Raw genomic sequence first — 22,325 nt, 5'->3', positions numbered from 1 at the left:
TAGCCACTAATGTTATTTGAAATTCCTCTGGCCGGTGCCTCGATCTTCGCTAGTAACATGTGCTGCATTCTCACTATTCCCCACCTTATTTATTTATTTTTATTGTCGCTGACATACCAGGCTGCCCCCACCCGCCGAGTGGTTATAAGCTATTTTCGAGATGCGGGCAACAAGATTAGACACGGTTGTGACTCGAGAGAACTGTTGTTTCAGTTCTGATGGGACACCCTAACGGGTTTAGGTTGAGGACCGAACCTCTTCACTGACAATGACGCATCACAATGACATGAATGTGACTCACGTGCACTACAAGTCACTTTCAGGACAATACAAAACACATACCGACATGGTGAAGTCCCCGCAAAGTGAAGCTTAACTCATTCACTCCCAATGACGTTTTTAAACGTCTTTTTAGACTTGGTCCAGAATTGGCTGGTACTGAATGAGTTAATAGATCTTCCAAATTTTACACACCGCAGAGAATAGTATGGTTGACAACCCCTGTCAAATTTGAAGGGATTTTTTAAAAAAAGTGAAATCAGGCTTCAACATTGTGAAAAATCAAACCGTTCTCTCTTTTGAATGCTCTGGGCATGTTCGCCGAATGTGGTCAAACCACACCCTGGTCAACTGTCACTCAAATATTTTCGTGCTTCATAATGAACCATCCTCGATGTCTGCCCAAAAGCGAAAATGTCAGCCTTATATAAAAGCTCGCTGTCTAGCTTGAGAAAGCATGTTGCATAAGTTGTGGATAATTCTGTTGTTGTTGACTTGTGTTGGCTGCTCCAATGCTAATAATTTTATGGTCATGCAGCCCTCTCCAAAAGTATTGGAACTCTTTTGTTTTTGTTGGGACATTTGTTGGGACAGTTTCAAATCAAGATGAATATAATAAGACAAGTCCAGAATTCCACCTTTCATTTAATGGTATTTACATCTACAGGAGTTCAACAGGCGGTGATCGACTAGTTCGCATGGCCACCTCACAGTGCAGGGTTCGATTCCAGCTCCGGTCTTCTTGTGTGGAGTTTGGATGTTCATCTGGATGTACCTGTGTGGGTTTTCTCCGGGTACTCCGGTATCCTCCCACATACCCAAAAACATGCATAGCAGGTAAATGGAACACTCTAAATTGTCCCAAGGTGTGAGTGTGAGCGCGAATGGTTGTTCGTCTCTGTGTGCCCTGTGATTGGCTGGCAACCCGTTCAGGTTTCACCCCTGCGCCTGCTGCCCGATGACAGCACGCCTGCGACCCTAGTGAGGATAAGGGGATTAGAAAATGGATGGGTGTGCTCAACAGTGTCAAAGACAGGCCGCGAAAGTATTAGCCTCGGGTGCTTTTCCTCAAGCGGCAGGTAAAAAAGCTGTGAAATTGTTTTCACATTCTGGACCGGAGTTTGACAACTCCGGATGTGTTCAACAAATCGGGACATAGCATTTTGGTATAAGCCACCCACTTTTCAAGTGAGCAAAAGTTGTGGAATATGTGACTGAAGGGTGTTTCTCGTTCCAGGGGTTCACCTGTGAAAACTGCATCTGCTGTTAAGCAAACATGAAGAGCTGACATGAGAACATGAGAGCTGTCTACGGGAGAAAAGCAACCCATTTGGAAGCCGGGAAGAGGGAAAATCGATCCGATGTATTGCACAAACTTTTGACGTCGCTAATCCGACGATTTGGAACGTCAGGAAAAAGAAAGCAACAGGTCGGCCAGGGGTATCGGCACATCGTGAGAGCTGTGAGCCAAAGACTAGAGTCTGAGTCATCATCACTGCAAACCTCTACGGGTCAGAGGTGAAGGTAGACTTGGAGAGAAAAAAATACAATAAACAGGTCATACCACAAAACGCCACGCGCTCATCAGCAGAAAGAATCGAGGGCCAGATTAGATTTTGCAAAGAGGCACAACGATGAGCCACAAAAATTTTGGAACAAAGTTTGATGGACTGGTGAGCCCAAGACGAACCTCTACCAAAGTGATGCAGGGGCCAAAATATGGAGAAACTCTGCTTTTGATCCGAATCACACACACAAGCTCATCTGTGAAACATGGCGGAGCAATGTCTTGGCACGATTGCTTCTGGAAAAGACTCACTCGTCTTTATATTGATGATGGAACTCTTGAAGCTCAGCAGAATGAATCGTTCAGTCTACAAAACCATCGTGTCTGGCAATATACAAAAACATTGAAAGACATTCGATTGGCAATCAGCAATACTGAACAAGTGTAACATTTACGATTATCAGCCCCAACCGAATGAGAAAATCATTCTTAACACACCGCTACACCAGAGGATAAATCACTCCGTCTGAGACGTCGGATGAGCAGGTTTTAGTGACATGTTAAATATATCTGAACCCGGACCGAGAGGATACGAGGTGGCCGTGAGGAGATTGCGCGGAGGGCTTGAGGATCCGGCGGAATGCAAAGGCTGACAATCTTATTTATGCGTTCTTATCTCGCCTCCTGACTGACTGACAACATGGTGAGTTCCTGGCCAACATTCCATCGAGAAGGTGAAAGGCAGCTGACATGTCACAACCGCCTCATTCTCGCTCTTTCTCTCCCCAGCACCGCCGTGACAAAGGAAAATGGAACGCAAGATGGGAGCCAGAGGTTAAATTCCATTGTGCCCTGACATCCAGTCAAAACCATTCTGCACTTTTTTTTCCTGCACCCTTCCTTGTCCTTCTCAGTCACATGGGAATTTCTTCCTTCGCACAATCACCATGAAAGGAACTGGATTGTTGCTGTGTAAACCGTGCAAATGATCTTCTCACGGTGTGCGCTGGGGATTGTTATCTCCTTGTTTACACTTCTAAGACACATTGCAGAGGATTCCAATTCTCCTTTCAAGGCACGCTGAGCGTGAAAATATGTGAGCCTCTGATCACGGAGTCTTTTCTCTTGCTCTCTTTCTGACACTGGTCATCTCACTCGGCTTGAGAGTGTTGAGATTTCATTGCAAGTTACATTCAGACTCAAGATATCCTGTGCGGAATGAATGAAGTAAAGCACCAAAAAGAGCCAAGAACGAACTTTCTGGCATCTGGGTATCATATTTTTCTCCCGAATGCTCTCTTTATCTTAAGATTTCATTATACTTACACAGGTTCAAGCAATAATATTTCATTGCGTCTTGCAAAGCTATAAAGCCACCCAATGCTGGAAGTAGCAAAGCACTCCCAGAACATGACCAATAACAAGCTTCCCGGTGCCATCTATAGCACATTTTGCTCCCAAATGTGTAATAGTCTTGAAATTACGCTGAGCCTTACACAGATCCAAGACACGCAGTGCCAAATGTAGCAAAGTAGCCCCAAGACATAACCGCAACTATGTTTTCCAACACCAGACAACTCATTTTGTTCCCAAATGCCTTGATAGTCTTGAGCGGGGAGGCCCAAGTCTGGTCCACAAGAGCCCTTATCCAGCCTGTTTTAGATGTCTGATTCAAATGTCGGTCTTCTGCAAAGCTTGCCGATGAGCTGATCATTTTAATCATCTGCGTTGGAGGGGAGAGGCATCTAAAACAGGTTGGGTGGGGGCTCTCCTTCACCGGACTCGTGCACCCCACGTCTTGAGGTTTTATTGTAAACCCAGTGCCAGATGAAGCAAAGCAGCCCCAAAACCTCACCTAGACTACTGTATGAGCATTTCTGCATTACTGCTCTGAGTTTTAGAGTTCAAAATCTAAGTGATATGGCCTTCCTGCATGGATTTTGCATGTTCTCTCTCTGTGTTTTTTTTGTGCGGTTCCTCCATGTACTCTGGTACCCTGTTCCGATTCATCTTCCGAACCGCTTGATCCTCACAAGGGTCGCGGGGGGTGCTGGAACCTATCCCAGCTGTCTCCGGGCAGTAGGCAGGGGACACCCTGAATCGGTTGCCAGCCAATCGCAGGGCACACAGAGACAAACAACCAACCACGCTCACACTTATACCTAGGGACAATTTCGAGTGTTCAATCAGCCTGCCATGCATGTTTTTGGAATGTGGGAGGAAACCGGAGCACCCGGAGAAAACCCACGCAGGCCCGGGGAGAACATGCAAACTCCACACAGGGAGGCCGGAGCTGGAATCGAACCCGGTACCTCTGCACTGTGAAGCCGACGTGCTAACCACTAGACTACTGGGCCGCCTGTTCCCTGTTGCATTCCCCAAAAATTAATTTTAGATGAGCACGCTGAGATTACCTGGCGACCAGTCTCTCACCAAACTCTTAGATTTACTGAAGACTCTGAATTGTCTATCGGTATGTATGCCCGCCGAGGGTCAGTGCTCCTGAGCAGGCATGAAATAATAATACACAAAAAATCAAAACAGACTGAGGCGGATGAAATTCCCCCCCAATCATTTTCTCACTCTGCAAAACACAAAGAGTTGCTTTGGACATAACACGTGGCTCGCCCGAAGGCTGCACTTGTGAATAACACTGCTACTTCTGTTTGTTGCCATGTGTTTGAAGCCACACAGATGACCCTCCAGTCTTTCGCAATCTTCAGCTTTAATACCACACCAGGAAGGCCCTTCATAAATCTCATCCAGCAGGTTCCAAATGCTCCTTAGTGCATCCGTACACTGAATAATGACGCAACAAAACGATACTTCGTAATGTAGCCAAAGTCAAGCACCCGCACACATCTTCACTCCAAAATGTCTTGATAGTCTTCAGATCTTATTGTACCCTGAACAGATTCAAGACATCCTGCGACGGTTACAGCCGAGTAAAACATAAGCCTCCTCCATGTTTCACAATAAGTAACATTGTTTTAATTGGTTTTGTTCTGTGACAGCGCCTCAATGATTTTATGTTGGATTTGAACCAATCTAAATGCTTCCCTTGCTTCCTGTTAGTACTATTCAAATACTTAATCACCGTTTTAACGTTATTTTATTTAGTATTGAGGCATTAGACGGTTTTCGAAGCACAAATACAGGATACAAGGAACAAAAGCCATTCAAATACCACAAATATACAACACCCTCAAATTGCAGTAAATCATTTAATGTTGGTTGTTGAGGTCGCATAAAACATTTTAGGCTAAACAACGCCATCTGTTGGTTTTATGCTAGAAGTGCACACATTGTGTACTAGTTTTACTTTGAGGGGTTTTCAGTTGTTATCTGCTATCCTTCGTACATGTTTGGTTAATTGTGTGGATTAACTCTGAAACTAAATGAACAAAGAAGTGAATTCAGTGCACCTTTCGTGACGCTTCTGGGTAAGAAACCCTGATTGGAAGCCAAGTGGATGAATGGTTTGTTATTTCGACGAGCATTTTGACCGCTATTGTGTGCAACTCCGCGGAAAATACGAAAACTTCGGTGGTTGTGTTGGCAAAAGCTAAAGCTAAGTGTATATTTTAACGTTTGTACTTCGACGCGTTCAAATACGACTCAAGGAAGGAAGGAAGGAACAACGAATGAATGTGTCAGGTTTGGAAACGAACGGAATAATGTTGTGGATTCCAGATGTTCAGGCTCAGACAAAGTGCGATCAAAATATTACAGAAAAGCACACCGAAAAAGTACAAGCTGAAATCGCTGGTCACGAAAAAACAACGCCCAAAACAAGAAGTGCTTGCAAAGGCAAGGCAACGTAAGAGAGAACACCGACAACACACAAACGAAATATCAGAAGCCCATTAACGTGAAACCAAATATCAAGATCGATAAAAAGGAATAATGAAAATGTTTACAAAGTTCTATGACAAAACGAGAAAGACATCGAAAGGTCAAAAATACAACACTTGAAGCACAACAACGAGCAAGGTCAATAATTCAACAAGAGACGAGGCAGCATGTCAGTCCTTAAATATGTGTCAAAACAAACAGACATGACAGAAGGTAGAAGTATACAAAAATCTGTATGTTTATCCAAAACCACAAAACAGAATAGTACAGTTCTGTATTTCTTCTTTCAGGATATAGTTGCGACATAAAAAGAGAATAATCACAGCAACCGGGTGTCGTTAGAAGATCAGTATTACAAAACAGATACTTTTGTTTATTTACTCATTTATTTTATGCGGATAAAAGTGGGCTCCTCAAAGTATGCTTGGAGATTCATTTTCATTTATATTTAGAATCTACGATTAGATTCATTAGAACATATTGGTCTTATTTAGTTATGTATGCCTTGCAACGATTAGGATGGTGTATTTAGGTATATATAGCTGCGTTGGAATTGTAATACTTAAAGATATTTTAAAATGAGTTAAAAAATATACAAATTGATGCCCTGCAAGGGATACATTTGTTACCGCTAGATGTCACTCCTATGCTCTTAATGTGCCCATCCTTTCCAGCAGCACAATCGGAACAGTACATCCTGCAGGTGAGCTCTGTCTTTTGAATTTGTGCATCACATTTATTTAGCCTCAAAAAAAGCCCCTACTCTGAAGTGCCATCCATCGAGTGTAAAATTAAACAACTTTAATAGGAACTGGAATAGAAAATCAATAATATAGCTGAAAATTGGGAGATGTTTAAAAATATAACTGAAGGCACTGTTTACTTGCAAGTTGGAACGATTTAAGCTCATGGTATTCAAAATGTGACTTGGAAAAGCCTCAAGGTGCCTTCTGTGGCAAATCTAAATAGTTTTCCCAACAACTTCCCAAAAAAGCCGCTTTCAGACAAGCTCAATCAGGACTTGTCATTGTTTCTGCAACAATAGCGGGAAAAGCCTTGAGCTGCTGTTCCAGAACAAATCTAAGTTATCCGACGACTATTTGGGGAAACCCCTTAAGATGCAATTTATCCCAAATCCATTTTTCTTCCCATTACAACTTTGAAATCCGAGTAGTTTTTAACCACACTTTGGAAAAGCCTTAAAATGCAATCTACTCTGTATCCCACATTGTTCCAGTTAACTTTAGAGAAATGTCTCGTGGCGCGCTCTGTTGCGGATCCAAGTTGTTGAAGTGGCTATTAGGAAAGTAGTAATTACGAATTGTTAAGCGATCATTTGTCATGCAAGAAGAGAAAAAAAATTATATTAACGTATTTTAGGATCATGGTCTGGAGTATAATTAGGGTTGACTTGCACATTTTTGCAATTTCAGGGCTTGGTCTCTCACCCTGGAAAATTCATTTACGTTTTTACACTGTAAATAATCACCTTGTAGTTATATGTGCAGCGTGTGTTTGAATATGATTTCAACTGCTGTCCATCACCGAGATAAGAGCAGTGCAAACGTAAACGCCCCACGCTCCATCGCATTCCACTCTTGCTCTTTCGTCATTGTTGCCACTCTCAACACTCTTGTTTGGTTTTCACATGGTTACCTTGACTGCCGCTGTAAATCATCCTTGTTCTGCTCTGCGAAATTTATGATGAAGCCATCTCAGCCTCCAATAAATTAAGCACCTGTCGCCAGCTACACTGAGCACTATGACATTTTCGTGGACATGTCCTTCATGTTAGACCGACAAAATAAGTCTAAAGAAGCCATGCTCGAAAAGATGGAGGAAGTCTGCTATTTCTATTTGAAACATAGTGGCTAACTTGAATGTGTTGCCACTAACTAAACACTATTAAAAAAATTCTGTTCCCATCGCCGGTTTTCCTAAGAAATTTGGTGGGCATCCTAATGATGAGTCAACCCACAGAAAATGAAGTTCTCATGTTTGTGACATTCAGGCGACAACGTTTGATGACTCGCCACATAACCAAGACCTCATAGTCGGTTTCACTTAATAACATGAAATTTGACAGCCTTGTCTATCAAGAGTTGAGCCACAAAAAAGTCTAAACGAGTCATGCCCAAAAAGATACGGGACGTCCGCCATTTCAGGGTCAGTTTGGCCTTTTCTTGGGGACGAACTCATCCGAGGATGTTTTGTTTGATTGCTTCCAAACTTTAACCACATATACCCAGTCATGCATTTCTGACCTGGAAAGACTCATATACGCCTCCTACCGCTAGAAAAAAATAACTGCAATATATGACGTCAATATATGACGTCTTTAACGTTTGCACCTATCACCTTTCCACCATTTGAGAGGCACCAGAAGCATTCCAGTTTGACTTGTTTCTGCTTGGTTTTCATCTGGAAAGTGTCAGGCATCGTTCGAGCTGCACAACCAGAAATGTGAGAGCTGACAAAGCATAAACCGCCACGGCGAGTTCTGGCATGACGCACTCATGTGCATCAGCGAGCAGCTCAGATGTGGCACCTCAAGGAAATGAGCAGGATTGTTCATGTGCTACCTAAGGGCGGCCTTTTGCCATTTGAGTGCTGTGGGAAGATGTAATCAGTGCGCCGTGCTCGCTAAAGGACAATAAAATAAAATGCTTCATCCACTTCATAGGTCTTTGGAGTCTTGACGTTAATCACTCTTCAAACAAGTCTCAGAGTAAGTAAGGATAGCATCCAAAACTGAAAGTAGAACAAGTGGAGTCTGAATATATGTCTCGATGTTGTTTCATGGAGACGTATTCAGATTTTTTTTTTTTTTTACAAAATTTCAAAACAGTATCCAGGTTTCTTTGGACACCCAATTTTCTGTCTCGCTGAAAAGAGCCTGTTTCATGCAATTGGAAATCCCGCCCCGTATATTACTGGTGCAGTGACGACTGGGGCTGTGCTGGAGCTTGTGTGACCACGTGAGAGGCTTACTTGCAGAAGCAGAGCCCAGCGATAACCAGTCAGGACAATAAAACAATTTTCAATGATGAAGGCGGCACTTGATACGCTTAGATTTGTAGAAAATATCAACGCAACATCATTTCAACCTCAAGCCAAAATCTGCTCAATAAAAGGTGCTTGCACTGAGAGAAGCCATTTACCTGTAAGATGTAGTTAAACCCAAACCGTTCATCCAATGAAATTCAAATTGGTGTAAACTCGAATTACGTGAATGCTCACATAGTCTCAGCTGGGTTTGATCTAAAAGTGGGGCAAATTTCACAAGGGAGTCACGCGCGGAAACAAGTGCGGTGTTTTTAATTCTGAACCTCAGAAATGTGAGGAACATGTGCTAACAACTCCTTCGTGCTACTTCCAGTGATTAGCGTAGTTTTACAAAATCATTTTAGGGAAGAAAAAAAAAATGGAGATGAATTTTACATTGTCAGCCCTCATGATCTGAGTCGTCCAGATGGATTCCCGGCACCAGGCTGTAGTATTCAGTGGACTGAGTCATGTACGCTTTCTCCCGGTCGTTTGAATCTTTCAAAACTTCTGTCACGCTAACAGCGTCCAGTTCTGACTTGCTGTGGCTCCTCCCCTTGGAACCTGAGTGGAGTGACTCCACGGATCCCAGGGGGAGTTCCTGGTCTTCATTGGTGCTTCCCGCCATCTTAGAAACCGGGATCGGGATTCCTTCTCCGACGGGATCTGACAATTCCTGCGGCGGCCCGCTGTCCACCTTGGGGCCTCTGTAGCTGGGATTCCGTTTCTTAGATACCCCGAATGTGAGGGCCACCTTCCTCCTCCTCCCGCAGCACCAGCACAACAGTAGGGTGGCGAGGATGACCATTGGGAGTGCGATGAAGAGCACGGTCAGGCTGGCCGGCCGGCATGCATCCCTCAGTTTGGCAGAGTGCGCCGCCCGACCTGCCAGGGTCCACGGTGCCGCGCATGTCAGGTTCCTTGCTAGCTCCTCCGCCTCCAGGACTTCCAAGAAGGAGCAGGAGCACTCCCAGGGATTCCCGTCTAGCTCCAGGCTCCTGAGGACGGGCCTCTGGAGCACCGATGCCGGCAAGGACCGCAGACGGTTCTCTTGCAGGTCTAACCGTAGCAGGTTATTCGAGTCCTGCAGGAATCCCTCGGGGAGCTCCTCCAGCGAGTTCCCGCTCAGGTCTAGCACTTCGAGCTGGGCCTGTCCCGCCAGGAAGTAAGGCGGTAAAGCTGCAATTCCGTTCCGCGCTAAGTAGACTTTCTCCAATAGAGATGCCCCCACGGTCGAGACCTCCAGGGAGGTGATGTTGCACCCGGAGAGATCCACAATACGAAGGTCAGAGTGGTTGGTCAGATGAGACCAGGGAACCAGGCCCAGCGTGGAACCCGAGTAGTTGAGGCAGCAGACCCCAACGGGCACCTCCGAGGGAAACTCCGACAAAATGGTGGCCGGCGGACACAAGCAGCCGCTGGCGAGTGCCGCCATCAGCAAGGGGAAGACGACGTTGCTCCACCTACTACGCATCTCTTACAGGAGAGATCACCAAACTTGTTCGGCAACCACCTCAGAGGGCGGAAGTGCTCTCATAATGTGCCAGGCTTCTCAGAGGATGCCCAGTTGCTTGGGGACGGCAGGTGTCGGCATGGTAACCCCGTCGCTAAGGCTCGGGAACATTGCATTGGGCTGCAGAGAGAACGCAGATGCAGAAGTTTATTCAGAACATTTACAGTCTCCAAGTGGCGTAAACTTGAGCCAAATCTTATTTAAATTGGCAACATTTGTCTTGTAAAGTGATTTGTCTTCAAAAAAGAAAATGCTTCTTACATTTTCTCTATCTTTTGAACATTTTTGTAATTTAAACACACATAGCAGGGTTCAAATAGTTTGGCATTTTTCATTACAGGTTAGTTTTTATTTTATTTTGAATTTTGTTTTTTTTTTAAATTCAGTTACCGGTAGTTTTAATTAGCTTTTAGAGCAAGTTTGTTAGTTTGTATTCGTTTTTGTGCGAGGCAAATGTTTTTTTAGTTCCGTTTTTAAATAGTTTTAGTGCAGTATTAGTTTTCGTTTTTTAAACGAAACATGCATACAATATTTAAAAAGTATTGTGTCATAAAGTTAGCACATTTCTCAATTGACCTGTTTGACCTTTGTTCCATAAGAATGTACAGCAATAATATTATGATATGCTTTCAATTGACAGTGATGAAAATGAAAGTCTTTTTTAGTGTAATTATAATTGGTTTTAGAAAGGTAAGATGTATTTTCAATTAGTTTTACTTTTGTTTAAAAAAACAAAACGTTATTTTGTAAACAAAAATGTTTTTTTCAATGTGAGTTTTTTACTGAGTTTTCGTTAACAATAATAACATTTTGTAAAGCGGATCATTGCCTTTTTTTCTCTTTTTTTAATCATCCGGATGTCTTGGTCTCATTGTTTAAAACGAATACTGGAGGAGAAGTCGGATACCACTGTTTGAGGAAATACGGTATTCCTTTGCAGGGAGTTGGGGACTTCCTGTCACATGCAGAGTTTTATTCCATGGATCATTTTGTTTGTGTGTATTAATGTGTGTAATGTGTATGCATGTATACAATCTTTAAATCGAGAAAAGCAAGATGACCTCACTCCCAAACAATGTGACATCCTCTCCCTTTTCCTGCAAAACAATGCGTCCGTTCTCCTCGTCAGACCTCCCGAACTGTAACGCATATTTGTTTTTTTTAATGACATCATGAAGCATGTGTGCAAGTCAAGATGAACAATCCCGGCGTTTAAAACATGCGACTTTGCCATTGTTAGCTTTCAGAAACGACTTTGTTTTTATGACATGATTATCATGGAATGTCAATTTGAACGAAGCAAATATTTGAAACGGATTTGCTCTCCGTAACTTCATTTTGTAGTCAGAAGCAACTATTTGTGAGTTTATAGCATGGTTAAGCACTTTGGAAAATCAAGGCGAACTATGTGAGCGTCTAACTAAAACCCCCAATATTTTTACTCTTCGTGACTTCACTTTGTAGTCAGAAGCAACTTTGTTTTTATGACATGATTAAACATGTAAGTCAAAATGAATACACCTATGCACGCGTTTAAAATATACTCTTTCGTCCTTGTAAGCTTTACCTTGTCAGAAACCATGTTGTTTATACCTTTATGACATTGTATTACATTTTAACACGTTCTCTGAAGTTTTTGAATTGCCTGGCGGGCCTGTCAGTGGTCCACATGCTTTAGGTTGCCCACCATCGTCCTTAAAGAAACAGTAACGTGTATGTGAATGTTTTACAAATATGTGTTAGATAAGACATTAAAGTGATACTTACCTGAGGCGGCCATTTGTCTCATGCAGAGGGGAAGCTCACAGCCAATTCTTGAAATTCAGATTTCCATATAGAGGCAATTTCCAAATAAATACTTTGGAAGGAGAAGCTCCCCTTTCGACTCACAGAGTGAAACCTCTCCTCTTTTTGCCTCCTCCTCCTCCTTGTGGAGAAGGGTGTGTCTCGGTATGAACATAAGGGAAAATGGCGCCCACTGGTGGTTCTTTCAACTTTCTCACCCAAACTTTTGCAAACGGAAACTGTCTAATGATGTTGATTGAGACGCAAATGCTGAAAAAGTAATGAATTTAAATTCGCTCCTGCCCAGGCCCAATGTACAATGCAGGGCCCTAAAATACTTTGATTTTATTAAAATGTATGCAGAATGATACATCAAATATATTTAACATAATGTATATTTATGAATGAATATTTTATGAGAAGCCCACATATTGTAATATTTATGTATTATGCAATACATTACAATACATTTTATAAACAAATATATAGGTTGCAGGACCCCTGGCTTCACATCAAACGATGGCAATTAAATATGATGTAAAATTGTAAATAATTTACTGTATGCTGTATCTTTGCAGGCCAGTTGCAGGGTACACATAGACGAACAGTCATCCGCTCTCACACTCACACCTCGGGACAATTTTGAGTGTTCTTTCAGCCTGTCATGCATGTTTTTAGAATGTGAGACGAAACCGGGGAACCTGGAGAAAACCACGCAGGCACGGAGAGAACATTCAAACTCCACATGGAAAGGCCGGAGCTGCAATCGTACCTCTGCACTGTGAGGTCGACGTGCTAACCACTGGGCCACCGGGCTACACTGTCAGGCTAATAGAACATTCTGAATTGATATATCTGTTCTATGATTAGCTGGCAACGAGTTCAGGGTGTACCCCGCCTACTGCCCGAAGACAACTGGGATAAGCACCAGCATGCCCGCAACCCTCGTGAGGATAAGCCAATTAGAAAATGGGTAAATGGATAGATAAGATAAGATAAGATAAGATATCCTTTATTCGTCCCACACTGGGGAAATTTACAGCCTCCAGCAGCAAGAATGTATGTAGAAAGAAGAAAGGAGAAAGAGAAAAAAATGTAGATGTATCATTGATGTAGAATTTAGCATTTTATTTAAATAATCATAGGCTGAAAACCCCCGCACAACATAACGTATTATTCATAAAAGCATTCCAGTACAAAGGTCATTCGTTAACTCTGCGCGTGCGCCGATCGGCCTCAGACTAACGTCAGTCCTAGTTAATCAAGCGTCGAATCGCTCATGTTTCGATCTGCGGTCGTCCTGTACGTTTGACCCAATCGGGACCCAACGGCCAATTCTCGGGATGTATTTGTCCTCTCTGGCTCGATCTGCGGTGGTGCAGACGGTATGTAAGAGAAACATTTTGTCACTTTACGCGCATTTGTTGCTATTTTATTGTCGTGTTTGTTTTGAAATAGCACGACTCCACAAGGGCAAAGCGTTGGAAGGCCTCTTAGCTAACAGCTAACGTGAGCATGCTAGCCGGTTTTGCAAGGGACTCCCTCTGTATAGTGTGTATCTTTACTGTTAATGTTTATTAGACAGAAACGAGAACTTAGTTGCTCGTTCTCTGCTTTTCAGGTGAGGGGTTTTCACCGATCTGCTGCTCGCACTGGAGCTGGGGGGATTTTCGTGGTGAGTACTTAGGTGTTCTAGCTGGATGTAGTAAACAAGACACTCAATGTTAATCGTATATAAATAACACATGTGATGACTCGCTTGAACGCAATCCATTGACTTCCATGTTGTTTACAACTTTCCTATAGCGATAACGTAACGTGAGTTCGTTTCCATGGTCAAACTTCAACGGTACAGATGATGTTTTGATCAACCTGGCAACATTCTTTGGTGTACTTCAGGTTAAAACTATTTAAAGCAACTAACATGCCAATGGTGATTCATCGACATTTACACCAAGCGCCATCTACACGTAAATACATGTATGTCATTCTCTCAGTATGACCATCATGACCAACATTAAAATACTGTGTAGTAAGCCTCGGTGATCATTAGAAATGGCAACAATGATTTCATCCATCCATTTTCTTATCCACTTATCCTCACACGAGTGGTGGCATGCTGAAGTGTATCCGAGCTGTCTTCAGGAAGTAGGTGGAGGAGACCCACTCACACTCACACCTAGGGACCCCCCCACGCATGTTTTTGGAATGTGGGAGGAAACCAGAGTACCCGGAGAAAACCGACACAGGCAAAATCCACACAGGAAGGCCAGAGCCGGAATCGAACCCTGCACTTTTGCACTGTGAGGCTGGCGTGGTAATCAGTTGAGCACCGTGCTGCTCCATTCCACTCATTTAAAAAGTTATATGAAAAAAAAACTTGGGTTTAATGATCCAATTAAAAACAAATCATTCTTAAAGGGGAAAATCAAATAAAAAACGTTCTGAATATGTTCTGAATAGGTATTTTAATTAATATTACCTTGCACTGCCACTTGCTGTCGACGATAAATGATGTAACTTACCAGCATGTCCACCCAATTTTGTATTCATGTGTTAAATTAGTGTCGAGTGATAATTTTAGCTAACATTCAATGGGATGCATACAACTGACTGCAAAATAGTTGCTTCAAACAAATGGATGCTTTCCTGTTGAATTTCTGTGGATTGGTCCTCTCGATTTTTCTCTTGACATCCTGTCATGATAGACATGCACACTCAATTTAGTGGCAATCAGTGAAACTGGTGTAATTGGCTTTTTTTTAATCTTTACAGAGGGCGTTGTTGACTGAATTTTGCTCGTATTCACACAAACTAAAGTGAAGAAAAAAAAGCCAAACCCATTTGTGATAATTCTTTCCATGCCCGCTGATGACATCTCGATTTCCTTGACGGATTAAATGATAATAGAGCAAATCCCCAAAAGGTTGCAAGTTTCCACTAGTATCTCTTGGGAGCTTGTTGTCTGCGATATGGAAACGGTGGAGCAGCACAATGGAAACATGCCATGGTTTCACTGTCCCCTGACAGAAACATCTGTTCAACATGTGTAGAAAAAAATGCTCCAAATGGAAAAAAAAAATTAAACATTTTCTGTAGGGTTAAAATTGTTGGTGCAATTAAAGAAATACTTTATGGAAACAATTAATTGGCTTTACATTATTTCCCATAGGAGACACTTATGAAGAAAAACATCCCGGAATAGATTGTGTTCCACTCTGGTGGTTGTGGTGTACTTTTCCACATGTTAACGGACGTGCCGTCTTCTCTCTCTTTTCAGCACAGAGACACGCCGGACAACAATGCCGACACGCCGTTCGAGTTCACCGAGGAGAACAAGAAGGTAAATACTTGCTACATGTAACTGGTATCCCAACTACTGAATTGGCATGCGTTGCGCTACTGCTACGATCCATCAAAGTTACTTTACCAAGACATGCAATTTTTCCCCCGTTAAAAAAAAAACAACAACCCTATTTTAGCTGTCTTCACAAAAAGATTGCTTGACATTCCTCCATCAAAATTCCTAAAGAATAAAGAATGACAGCACACTTAATGTCCACTACAAATCATATTTTGGGGAGTGGAGGAGGAGTTCACATGCAAATGCAGAGTATAAATCTGGTGACAATAAGGACTGCGGGTAGCGCCAGGGGGTTGTGGCAAGGCAAGGGCTACTCAGTGTTGCGAACCTAGTGTTTTTTCCCCCTTAACACAGTAAGAAACAAATGTGGCAACTTTTTGTGCCATTATTGCAGATGCCCGTACAAACTTTGTCCAGAATCAGATTTTCACCCCACTGCGTCCAGGCTTGTGCAAAGCCAGTACTGGCTTCATTTCACCACATCTCCCACTTACAGCAAGCGCCCATAAAGAATTGAGTATGTTTTCTCTGGTGCAAGCAGCATTTCATCACTGCATACCAACTGCAAATGAACCGCCACATTTGCTAATTTAACCCTCTGCCCCCCACCAAATGCAGACTGCTTGACACGTCGTCTCCGAGCCGAAAGCTGCGCTTTGTTGGTTTACAGAGTATCATGCGGCAGTGATTCCCAACCATCTTGTTGCGGTCTGTCAATTTCAGTCAAACAGTTTGGAAAATTATTATTCACTTACAACAAATATTGTCCAGTATCTTTATTCATCTTTGCCAGCAACATACAACAGTTTGACAGGCAGAACAATGAAATGCTCTTCTACTAATGGCAGAAGGTCCAATGAGCTTGTGTATATTCCTGCTGCCATTCATGTAACTAAATAATAGCTGCATGTTCACCCACACTAGTTATTGTAATTGTTCTTTTTTATAACAGCTCACAACCCTCATTTGCTTATTTAAAAAAGGACAATGCATAGTTAATCAACATTATATACCGGTAATGTAAATTTGCTGGAGTTAGCCAAATTAAGCTAGTTTTCATTGGCAGTACCTTGGGCAGATGTGAAAGTCAAACAAAAAGGAAAACTATTAAAATCAAACATCAATTTACAAATGTGTAATAGTGTTAGAAAACATATTTTTCATTTTCAAGTGAGAATGCCTACAAGTCTGTCGAACTCAATCGGAGCAAATTTGGCCCGCCGTGAGCCACATTTCAGTTTTTTTCCAAGACACCAATTTACGTTCAGCTGGGAGAGTGTTCCCCAATTTATCTATCTGAAAGCAGAAACTAGACTGTCCAGAAGTTGTTTTGAACATAGGCTTTTGTGGTCGGTTTCCGAGAGCTCTGATACCTCATCACGAGACCAGTTAACATTGCTGACACACAACCGTTTTAAACAGTTAAAGGACAATTTCAAGGTTCTAAAATTCACAAAATTCTCAAAAGTAAAAAGCTTGTTTTTGAATGACGCTAGGACACTAGCGTCGCTCTGCCCCCAAACTCTGGAACTCACTTCCTCCCAACATTCGTAATATTGACTCTCTTTCCTTATTCAAAACCCAGCTCAAAACCCACCTATTCAGACTTGCCTACCCGCCTTAAATCTTTCTTTCTTTATTTATTATTTTATCTGTGTTTTACCATTGGTCTTGGCTGTACAGTGTCCTTGAGTGTTGTGAAAGGCGCTTACAAATGTCATGTATTATTATTATTATTATTACTATTGGGAATTCGAATTGCCCTTTTATACAGAGAAGTGATTGGCTTCAAAATTGAACTGGATGTTTGTGACTATGCTTCAATGCAATATGACACGTGTAAAAAAAACAAAAACAAACAGCAGTTTGTCGGTTGCCTTTCATTCGCCATTTGCGTCATCACCCTCAGACATGTTGTTTTGTCCACAGAGAATCGAAGCTATCATTTCAATGTACCCCGTTGGCCACAAGCAAGCAGCTACCATCCCCGTATTGGATTTGGCCCAGAGGCAACACGGGTGGCTCCCCGTCAGCGTCATGAACAAGGCAAGTTTTTCACGAGAGTCATGAGAAAGAAAACAAAACGGGAGGCCGTTTAAACAGCCATGTTGTCTGTCAGGTGGCTGAGGTGCTTGAGATCCCTCCGATGAGGGTGTATGAGGTGGCCACCTTCTATACCATGTTCCTGCGCCAGCCTGTGGGCAAGTACTTCATCCAGATCTGCACCACCACGCCGTGCATGCTCTGCAACTCGGACGGCATCCTGGAGGCCATCAAGAACAAATTGGGTGAGCAAGCACGGGCAAGAGAGCAGAGAGCCTCTTGCTGTTGAGGAGAATAAAAATGAACAAGGGGAGTGTTTTGGGGGGGATGTAATGTGCATACATGCATAGTTTTAAACTGAGATAGACCAAATACTGTGATCAAAAAATACTTTCTTATATGAAGTGTGTATCACCTTGAAAATGACTTGGGGATGATTTTGAAAAGGTAACCTAAAATGAGAGTGCGCTGACGTACACCTTGCTGCTTCACAACCTGTCAAAATACCAACTACTACTTTCCTATTTGCCATTTTATTACCCTTTTAAACGCAGTGATGCACAGATAGTCTGAGTTTTATAGATTTGTTAACCCGCTATATTGCGTTTCATGGACTATAGCTCTGCTACAGTGTGGATTTTTTTATTTTTTCATGGGTGGACCATATCTATCGTTGGGAGCAGAGAGCCACAGCTGCGGATGCACCTTTCAGGTGTTTATTAAATGCAGGGAGAACCATAAAACAGCCAGACGCGCCAGCGTTCACTCAACACTCGGCAAAGCGTGAACCGACTCGGCGACGCATTTTTGCTCGCTTGCGTTGTCATTAATTAAAGAAGTGGGTGTTTGTGTGTTGTGACCGCAGGTATCAAGGTCGGCGAGACGACGGCGGACAAGATGTTTACGCTAATCGAAGTGGAATGCCTCGGCGCCTGTGTCAACGCGCCCATGGTGCAGATCAATGACAACTATTATGTGAGTGCCTCGTCTCTTTCGAAATTGGCCATCTGTTACCAGTGTCACGGCGTAAATTGTTGGTGCAAACCCCACTCTAAAGAAACCACATTACCTCAAAGAGCAGCACCACTTCGAATACAGTCTTGCCTTCTTTACGTACAAGTTTAAGTTGTTCCTCAAACACTTGCAACATGTATATCCCAAATTAAAATGATTACACCTGTCCATCGTCATTTTGAGCTCCCAAAAAAGAAAACGCCCAACAAAAATGTTGGTAGTGTGTTTTTTTCATTCAGAAAAGAAAATTACAGTGATAACGCAATTATACATCCATCCATGCATGAGCTGATCCGGTTTTCCTCACAAAGGTCACGGGGCATGCTGGAGCCGACCCCAGCTGTCTTCGGGCAGTAGGCGGGGGACACCCTGAACTGGTTCGACAGCCAATTGCAGGCACACATAGACAAATAACCTTCCACATTCGCACTCACACCTAGGAACAATTTACAGTGTTCCATGAACCTGCCATGCATGTTTTTGGAATGTGGGAGGAAACCGGTACACCCGGAAAAAAAAAAACACAGACAGGCACGAGGAGAACGTGCAAACTCCACACAGGAAGGCTGGAGCTGGAATCGAATTCTGCACCTCTGCAATGTGAAAGTGACGCGCTAACCAGTTGACCACCGGGCCGCACCAATTAGATCATTAGAATCATAATTCAATGGGCATTGTGCTGAACTTTCTGATGTGTGTACCCCGTCCACTAGGGTGCAGTATAATAAATAGGCATACAACAAAACATGGCAACTCCAGACAAAAAAAAATGGCTCCACAATGTCTTGGATATCTGTTGCCGTTGTCCTCTTTAGGGTCGCAGGGGAGAGGCGCGGTAACATTTTTGAATTTGTGAGTACCTCCCCTTACATGCTATTTTAAAGATTTTGGACTCGTCAGCCACACGATGGCGTAAAAGCAAGGCAGTCTAACAATTTCTTTGCAAATGTCATGCACCTGTTGCCGCTACATTTCATTTGACACACCTTATTTCACCTCAATTTAACACTGAGTAGTGTTTAATCTCTGTTTACATCAGAGGTGTGTGTTTATGAGCAATACACAACCATGCAGACTTCTCCCAGCCACACAAACACACATCGCCTGCACTGTGAAGCTAAGATTTACTTGCGAATATAAAAGAACATGAGGGGAACGTTGGTCAAAGTTTTTGAGTGGATTTATTTTTGTGTTATGGTACATGAATATGTTATGATGTTTGAAACTTAGCTTGTAGCCGACGCGTGCACATTTTGAACATGACGTCTCTGATCCACTGGTTAAAGGACACTTTGATTCTCTCCTCTTTCATCTCAAACTGCTTCAAACAACAAAGTGTGTGACGGAAAAGTGGTTAGGACTGCACGACTGTCCGTGTTTTATGTTATGTGTTGTGATTATTATTTTACTTTATGGTAACTGTTTTGTGGGGCGGCCCGGTAGTCCAGTGGTTAGCACGTCGGCTTCACAGTGCAGAGGTACCGGGTTCGATTCCAGCTCCGGCCTCCCTGTGTGGAGTTTGCATGTTCTCCCCGGGCCTGCGTGGGTTTTCTCCGGGTGCTCCGGTTTCCTTCCACATTCCAAAAATATGCATGGCAGGCTGATTGAACACTCCAACTTGTCCCTAGGTGTGAGTGTGAGTGCGAATGGTTGTTCGTTTCTGTGTGCCCTGCGATTGGCTGGCAACCGATTCAGGGTGTCCCCCGCCTACTGCCCGGAGACGGCTGGGATGGGCTCCAGCACCCCCCGCGACCCTAGTGAGGATCAAGCGGTACGGAAGATGAATGAATGAATGAATGAATAACTGTTTTGTAAAGCGCTTTGTTACAGCTGCCGCTGTTGTGAAAGCGCTATATAAATCAGCATGTATTGTATGTATTGTATTGTATGAAGTGCCCAGCAAACATGACATCTGCAAAGCTGACGTGAGTACGTGAGCGAGTAAAAAGTTTTGAGTTGATTTTGTTTTGCGTTATATTGGAAATTAAATATGATTAATTTGTGGTTTTAAAAAAAAGGTGCATTTCTAAAAATGATCAGGTGGATAAATAACTCAACATGATCAAAACAGTCCACCCTGGAATGAGTCTTCATCGATTCACAGCTTTCTTTACAAAATAGTTAAATGACCTGCTGAAAAAAAATTAACAAAAAAATACTGGAATAATAACAGCTTAGCCTTGGCATAGGTATGCTCCACTAGCAGTGTGCTTTTTTTTTCCCCAGGAGGACCTCACCCCAAAGGACATAGAGCATATTATTGATGAGCTCCAAGCAGGCAGAGTCCCGCCTCCAGGGCCCAGGTCGACTGCGTACTCTTATCGTATCTATTTACACTGACAAAGTGACCTTATGTATTTATTTTTGTATATCTTTTTGTAGAAGTGGCCGTTTCTCATGTGAGCCTGCTGGTGGACTGACCTCATTGACCGAACCTCCAAAAGGGCCCGGCTTTGGCGTGAGGCCGGACTTGTAGTAGACTTGTTGCTTTGTTGTTCAAAACAAGATGATAGTCTTGTTTGATGGGAACATATTATGTAAATAAATTAAATGACTGTACCTGCGCAGTTTTATTTCAGCGACCATATGCTACTTTGTTGTCTGACTGATGTGAACTTATTAAATCAGCAAAACAAAAATTCACTAAACATAAATATTTCACACTAGCATACTACAATATATAGGGTGGTCTTAAAGTGGGTATACACTTTAATTTTATTACAAGTGTTTTCCTTGTTTCCATCCTGAGGGTTGCTTTTTATTTTCATCTATCCATTGCTACCTTTGTTTCTGTACATCCTGTCAGACTTCTTCTTGCCTTCCTTACCTCAAACATGATTTTTATTCATCATCCTTTACTTCAAACTACGTTTCAGCCTTTTTTCCTTCCACCTCAGACCTGCTTCTTTCATTTCTGACTTTCCACCTCTGACCTTTTTTTCGACACAGCCTTCCTGGCTACCTCGAACACCTGTCCCCCTCACCCCCTCAATTTTCTTTCTGTATTTACCTTCTTTAAGACGTACTTTTTATTTTACATCCTTTGCGCCTTCCAATTTTGCTTTTCAATCCACTGTTCTTGACACAAGTTGTTTGCCATTATTCACTGTGCCTGTAATTAAAATGCATACCTACGTTTGGCTCACCCAATGAATGGGAACAACCAGTTCCGAGCCAGCGTCCTTCCATTATCAAATACAAAGGAGAAAAAAACATGAATGAATTGTGTACTAACGCCTTTTGTCACACACACCGCTGTCACTTTCGTCACTGGCCCCGGTGGCGCTCTCGTGTCTGGCCGGGGAGGGGGAGCCATTAACCCCCGCCCACTTCGAAAGCCTGCTTCGCAACATGTCATCGTCGAGGGGTTCGCGCATGCGCAAAAAGCCACAAATAAGAACCTGCGCATGCGCATGATGCAAATGTCACTGCGCAACAGATTCGACATGAAAAAAGGGGCTTCTCGGTCCTTTGACAGAAGAGAAATACCGTTTAGTATAAATTGCGAGGGAGAGTTTAAAGGACAGCTTATAATTTTTTTCCCCCAGAAGGTTCTCCATGGTAACACAGTGACGTCAATATGCTTCCTTTCTCCCCCCTTTCCCTAAAAAGGCACATTTACGCCTTTAAAACTACCACAACGTAACAGCATGGCGATTGTTCTTACCAGCCAAACGTTTTACGCCGAGTAAAACCTATTAAATGACCTTCACGCATATTGCACTGCCATCAACACCAGAGAGGACGTAGGCCAACCGACTCAGAGTCCCGGCTGGGGAACCTTTTAAACTCGGTGTAAACTGGGGCTGAATCACTGGCTTGTCGCAGACCAATCAGAGGGACCAAACTGCGTCACGTGTATTCCCCAGGCCAATCAAAACGGGCCGCTGGCGTGTTTATGCTGGTCTTTTCTAGGTTTG

At 43.0% G+C, this 22,325-nt stretch overlaps 2 protein-coding genes and 2 long non-coding RNA genes across 4 annotated transcripts; 2 read left to right on the top strand and 2 right to left on the bottom strand.

The window, feature by feature from the left end:
* The first annotated feature begins 4,595 nt into the window (after positions 1-4,595).
* On the top strand, positions 4,596-7,928 carry LOC127616049 (uncharacterized). Its single transcript, XR_007967015.1, has 2 exons — positions 4,596-5,229; positions 6,277-7,928. It is a non-coding gene; the product is annotated as an uncharacterized LOC127616049 (long non-coding RNA).
* Positions 7,929-8,943: 1,015 nt separating this feature from the next.
* On the bottom strand, positions 8,944-12,122 carry si:ch211-106k21.5 (leucine-rich repeat-containing protein 38). Its single transcript, XM_052087435.1, has 2 exons — positions 11,967-12,122; positions 8,944-10,319 (listed from the first exon to the last, which is right to left on the bottom strand). The coding sequence occupies exon 2, from the start codon at positions 10,158-10,160 to the stop codon at positions 9,087-9,089; it is 1,074 nt and encodes a 357-aa protein (XP_051943395.1). The 5' UTR covers positions 10,161-10,319; positions 11,967-12,122; the 3' UTR covers positions 8,944-9,086.
* A 1,089-nt stretch (positions 12,123-13,211) lies between these two features.
* On the top strand, positions 13,212-20,964 carry ndufv2 (NADH:ubiquinone oxidoreductase core subunit V2). The gene is made up of 8 exons (XM_052087454.1): positions 13,212-13,369; positions 13,606-13,659; positions 15,265-15,327; positions 17,278-17,394; positions 17,468-17,636; positions 18,257-18,366; positions 20,632-20,708; positions 20,788-20,964. Exons 1-8 carry the CDS (start codon positions 13,328-13,330, stop codon positions 20,879-20,881), a joined length of 726 nt encoding a protein of 241 aa, XP_051943414.1. The 5' UTR covers positions 13,212-13,327; the 3' UTR covers positions 20,882-20,964.
* Positions 17,551-22,218, bottom strand: LOC127616047 (uncharacterized). Its single transcript, XR_007967013.1, has 2 exons — positions 22,073-22,218; positions 17,551-17,611 (listed from the first exon to the last, which is right to left on the bottom strand). It is a non-coding gene; the product is annotated as an uncharacterized LOC127616047 (long non-coding RNA).
* Between the last annotated feature and the right edge of the window lie 107 nt (positions 22,219-22,325).

This window comes from Hippocampus zosterae, chromosome 15 (assembly GCF_025434085.1).
Source record: "Hippocampus zosterae strain Florida chromosome 15, ASM2543408v3, whole genome shotgun sequence".
Classification (NCBI taxonomy): Eukaryota; Metazoa; Chordata; class Actinopteri; order Syngnathiformes; family Syngnathidae; genus Hippocampus; species Hippocampus zosterae.
This window is presented reverse-complemented; position numbering and strand designations above follow the sequence as displayed.

What these genes read in the sequence shown, in the direction of transcription:
- si:ch211-106k21.5 (XM_052087435.1), bottom strand. Translation starts at nt 10,160, where the DNA reads ATGCGTAGTAGGTGGAGCAACGTCGTCTTCCCCTTGCTGATGGCGGCA.
- ndufv2 (XM_052087454.1), top strand. Translation starts at nt 13,328, where the DNA reads ATGTATTTGTCCTCTCTGGCTCGATCTGCGGTGGTGCAGACG. An exon ending in GATCTGCGGTGGTGCAGACG is followed by an intron (nt 13,370 to 13,605) that starts GTATGTAAGAGA and finishes TCTGCTTTTCAG; the next exon opens with GTGAGGGGTTTTCACCGATC. An exon ending in AGATCAATGACAACTATTAT is followed by an intron (nt 18,367 to 20,631) that starts GTGAGTGCCTCG and finishes TTTTTTCCCCAG; the next exon opens with GAGGACCTCACCCCAAAGGA.